Source organism: Nansenia antarctica, assembly GCF_963989245.1.
Source record: "Nansenia antarctica genome assembly, chromosome: 2".
Classification (NCBI taxonomy): Eukaryota; Metazoa; Chordata; class Actinopteri; order Argentiniformes; family Microstomatidae; genus Nansenia; species Nansenia antarctica.
Window position 1 is genome coordinate 4,966,652 of NC_137675.1, and position 3,743 is coordinate 4,970,394.

General features: G+C 53.7%; 1 protein-coding gene across 1 annotated transcript in view; it reads right to left on the reverse strand.

Annotated features, from left to right (window-relative positions):
- Nucleotides 1-3,077, reverse strand: part of epn3b (epsin 3b) — a gene marked incomplete at both ends in the record, with an annotated part of 19,202 nt that extends 16,125 nt beyond the window's left edge. The window contains 3 exons of the mRNA XM_080524725.1: nucleotides 68-443; nucleotides 1,431-1,673; nucleotides 3,009-3,077. Coding sequence (XP_080380851.1) covers nucleotides 68-443; nucleotides 1,431-1,673; nucleotides 3,009-3,077 — 688 coding nt within the window. The remainder of the gene's footprint in view (nucleotides 1-67; nucleotides 444-1,430; nucleotides 1,674-3,008) is intronic.
- Between the last annotated feature and the right edge of the window lie 666 nt (nucleotides 3,078-3,743).

A 3,743-nucleotide genomic window follows, 5' to 3' on the forward strand; every position in this document is an offset into this window, starting at 1 on the left:
CAGTTAAAGGGAAGGTTTTAAGCGGTCCACTCACAGTTAAAGGGGAGGTTTTAAGTGGTCCACTCACAGTTAAAGGAGGATGGCGACCCTCGGGAGCGGCTGAACTCGTCGCCGTACAGAGCCGCCATGCTGGGCTGACTGGTCCGCCTGCCAGGGTGGTAGGACGGGGGGATCCCCCCATGACCCCCTCCTCCTCCTCCTCCTCCTCCTCCTCCTCCTCCTACTCCTCCCCCTCCTCCTCCTCCCCTGCCTCCCGCCCCTCCAGCCCCCCCCGCGCCCCCCGCGCCCCCCGCCATGCGTTCCTTGGTCTTCAGGGCCTGGCTCCTCTCCTGCCTGAGTCTCTCCTCGTCCCTGAGCAGAGACGCCATCTGGCGGGCCTTCTCCCTCACGTTGCCCCCCTGGTCGCGCCCGTCGCGGTCCACGTACTGGAAGTCCCGCAGTGTCTGAGAAAAACACGTAAACGAGGTGTTACGTCACAATACGTTCTATTTATTTATTTAATATTTTTTTGGTATCCCTTCATTTCACCAGGTAAGTTGACTGACGAACCCCTTTCAGGTTCCACGTAGTTAGTAGAATCTTTTTGAGGTCTGAGCTAGTTAGCTAGCTAGTTAGCTAGCTAGTTCGCTAGCTAGTTCTACATGGAACCCAAAGGGGGTTCCTTCAAAGGGTTCTCCCACGGGGACAGCAGAAGAAACGTTCAGAAGAACATGAACTCAACTATAGCATATATGCTTTGGTTTTCATGTCGGGATCCGATTTAATGATCAGACTTTTCCTTTGAAAAAAAATGTGAAGACATTTCTGCATGACACACATCACTAGTCAACTGCCACACACATCGCCAGTCACGGCCATTTTGCGCCCGATGTATGTGACCTGTATGGTGAATGCGTTCTCGCGGCGGCCATTTTGTGCCAGAGCCCCCCTCAGTTGCAGCCATCCACCTGTATGGTGAATGCCTTCTCGCGGTGGCCATTTTGTGCCAGATTCCCTCAGTTGCATCCACCCACCTGTATGGTGAATGCCTTGTTGTGTCGGCCATTTTGTGCCAGAGGCCCCTTCAGTTGCAGCCATCCACCTGTATGGTGAATGCCTTGTTGTGTCGGCCATTTTGTGCCAGAGGCCCCCTCAGTTGCAGCCACCCACCTGTATGGGGAAGGCGTTCTCACGGTGGCCATTTTGTGCCAGAGCCCCCAACCCCCCTCAGTTGCAGCCACCCACCTGTAAGGTGAATGCGTTCTCGCGGCAGGCATTTTGTGCCAGAGCCCCCCTCAGTTGCAGCCACCCACCTGTATGGTGAAGGCCTTCTCGCTGTGAACATTTTGTGCCAGAGCCACCGCCGTCTCAGTTGCATCATCCACCTGTATGGCGAATGCCTTCTCGCGGCGGCCATTTTGTGCCAGATTCCCTCAGTTGCATCCACCCACCTGTATGGTGAATGCGTTCTCGCGGCACTGCTGGGCCACCCTCTCGGAGCCGGTCTTCAGCAGGTAGTCCAGCAGCGTCAGGGCCTTGTACACGTGGCGCCAGTTCTTCCCGCTGTCGTTCAGGCGCTTCCACACCATGCCCATGACCTCGGCGAACGCCACCACGTTGAAGGTCAGGTCGGCGATCTCTGACATCAGCGAGGAGGAGGGGCCCCAGGGGTCGTTGGAGGTCGCCTCGCGCACCTGAGTGTGTGTGTGTGTGTGGGGGGGGGGGGGGGGTGAGGGTGTGTGTGTGTGGAGGGGAGGGGGGGTGGGAGGGAGGTGTGTGTGTGTGGGGGGGGGCAGACCGGAAGGGAAGGAGGGAGGGAGGGACAGTATTTATTTTTTTACAGCACGTGTGTGTGGGGGGGGGGATAGAGGGGAGGGATAGAAGGATAGAGGGATAGAGGGTTAGAGGAATAGAGGGATAGAGGGATAGAGGGATAGAGGGATAGAGGAATAGAGGGATAGAGGGATAGAGGGATAGAGGGATAGAGGGATAGAGGAATAGAGGGATAGAGGGATAGAGGGATAGAGGAATAGAGGGATAGAGGGATAGAGGGATAGAGGGATAGAGGAATAGAGGGATAGAGGGATAGAGGGATAGAGGGATAGAGGAATAGAGGGATAGAGGGATAGAGGGATAGAGGGATAGAGGGATAGAGGGGAGGGATAGAGGGATAGAGGGATAGAGGGATAGAGTTATAGAGGTATAGAGGGATAGAGGGATAGAGGGATAGAGGGATAGAGGGATAGAGGGATAGAGGGATAGAGGGATAGAGGGATAGAGGGATAGAGGGGAGGGATAGAGGGATAGAGGGATAGAGGGATAGAGAGATAGAGGGATAGAGGGATAGAGGGGAGGAATAGAGGGATAGAGGGATAGAGGGATAGAGGGATAGAGGGATAGAGGGGAGGGATAGAGGGATAGAGGGATAGAGAGATATAGAGATAGAGGGATAGAGGGATAGAGAGATAGAGGGATAGAGAGATAGAGGGATAGAGTGTTAGAGGGATAGAGGGATAGAGGGGAGGGATAGAGGGATAGAGGGATAGAGGGATAGAGGGATAGATGGATAGAGGGGAGGGATAGAGGGATAGAGGGATAGAGGGATAGAGGGATAGAGAGATAGAGGGATAGAGGGATAGAGAGATAGAGGGATAGAGGGATAGAGGGATAGAGGGATAGAGTGATAGAGGGATAGAGGGATAGAGGAATAGAGGGATAGAGTGATAGAGGGATAGAGGGATAGAGGGATAGAGAGATAGAGGAATAGAGGGATAGAGATATAGAGGGATAGAGGGATAGAGGGATAGAGGGATAGAGGGATAGAGGGATAGAGGGATAGAGGGATAGAGATATAGAGGGATAGAGGGATAGAGGGATAGAGGGATAGAGATATAGAGGGATAGAGGGATAGAGAGATAGAGGGGAGGGATGGCAATTCAGTTACAACACAATAAGTAACAGTCAGGTAAAAAATAATAATCAAAAAAATTATATCGCAATGTAGCGAAAGACGTTAAGGTGACAGTTACCTTGATCTCTGCCTCAGAGTAGTTGTGTACGATGTTCTTCACCTGCCGACGGATGGCGGAGGTCGTCATGGTGACTGGGTTGCTGGGGGTGACGGTCGATGTCACAGAGACCCTCTCAGGGTGGAGGACAGGAGGGGGTGGGGTTAGGGGGGTGGGGTTAGGGGGGGTGGGGTTGGGCTGAAGGACAGGAGGGGGGTGGGGTTAGGGGGTGGGGTTAGGGGGGTGGGGTTAGGGGGGTGGGGTTGGGCTGATAGACAGGAGGGGGTGGGGTTAGGGGGGTGGGGTTAGGGGTGGGGGTTGGGCTGAAGTCTCTGCTCTTTGGAGGAGGGTCAGGGGCACCTCTGTAGGATGGAGAGAAGAAAGAGAGGGAGAGAGAGAGAGAAAGAGGGAGAAAGAGAGTAATGTAGGGAGAGGGAGAGAGAGAGAGAGAGAGAGAGATAGTAATGTAGGGATGGATAGGGAGGGAGAGAGAGAGAGTGAGAAAGAGAGAGACAGAGAGAGAGAGAGAGAGTAATGTAGGGATAGGGAGAGGGAGAGAGAGAGAGAGAGATAGTAATGTAGGGATGGATAGGGAGGGAGAGAGAGAGCGAGAAAGAGAGAGACAGAGAGAGAGAGTAATGTAGGGATAGGGAGAGGGAGAGAGAGAGAGAGAGAAAAAAAGACATAGGGAGAGTAATGTACGGATAGGGAGAGAGAGAGAGAGAGAGAGAGAGAGAGAGAGAGGGAGGAAGAGAA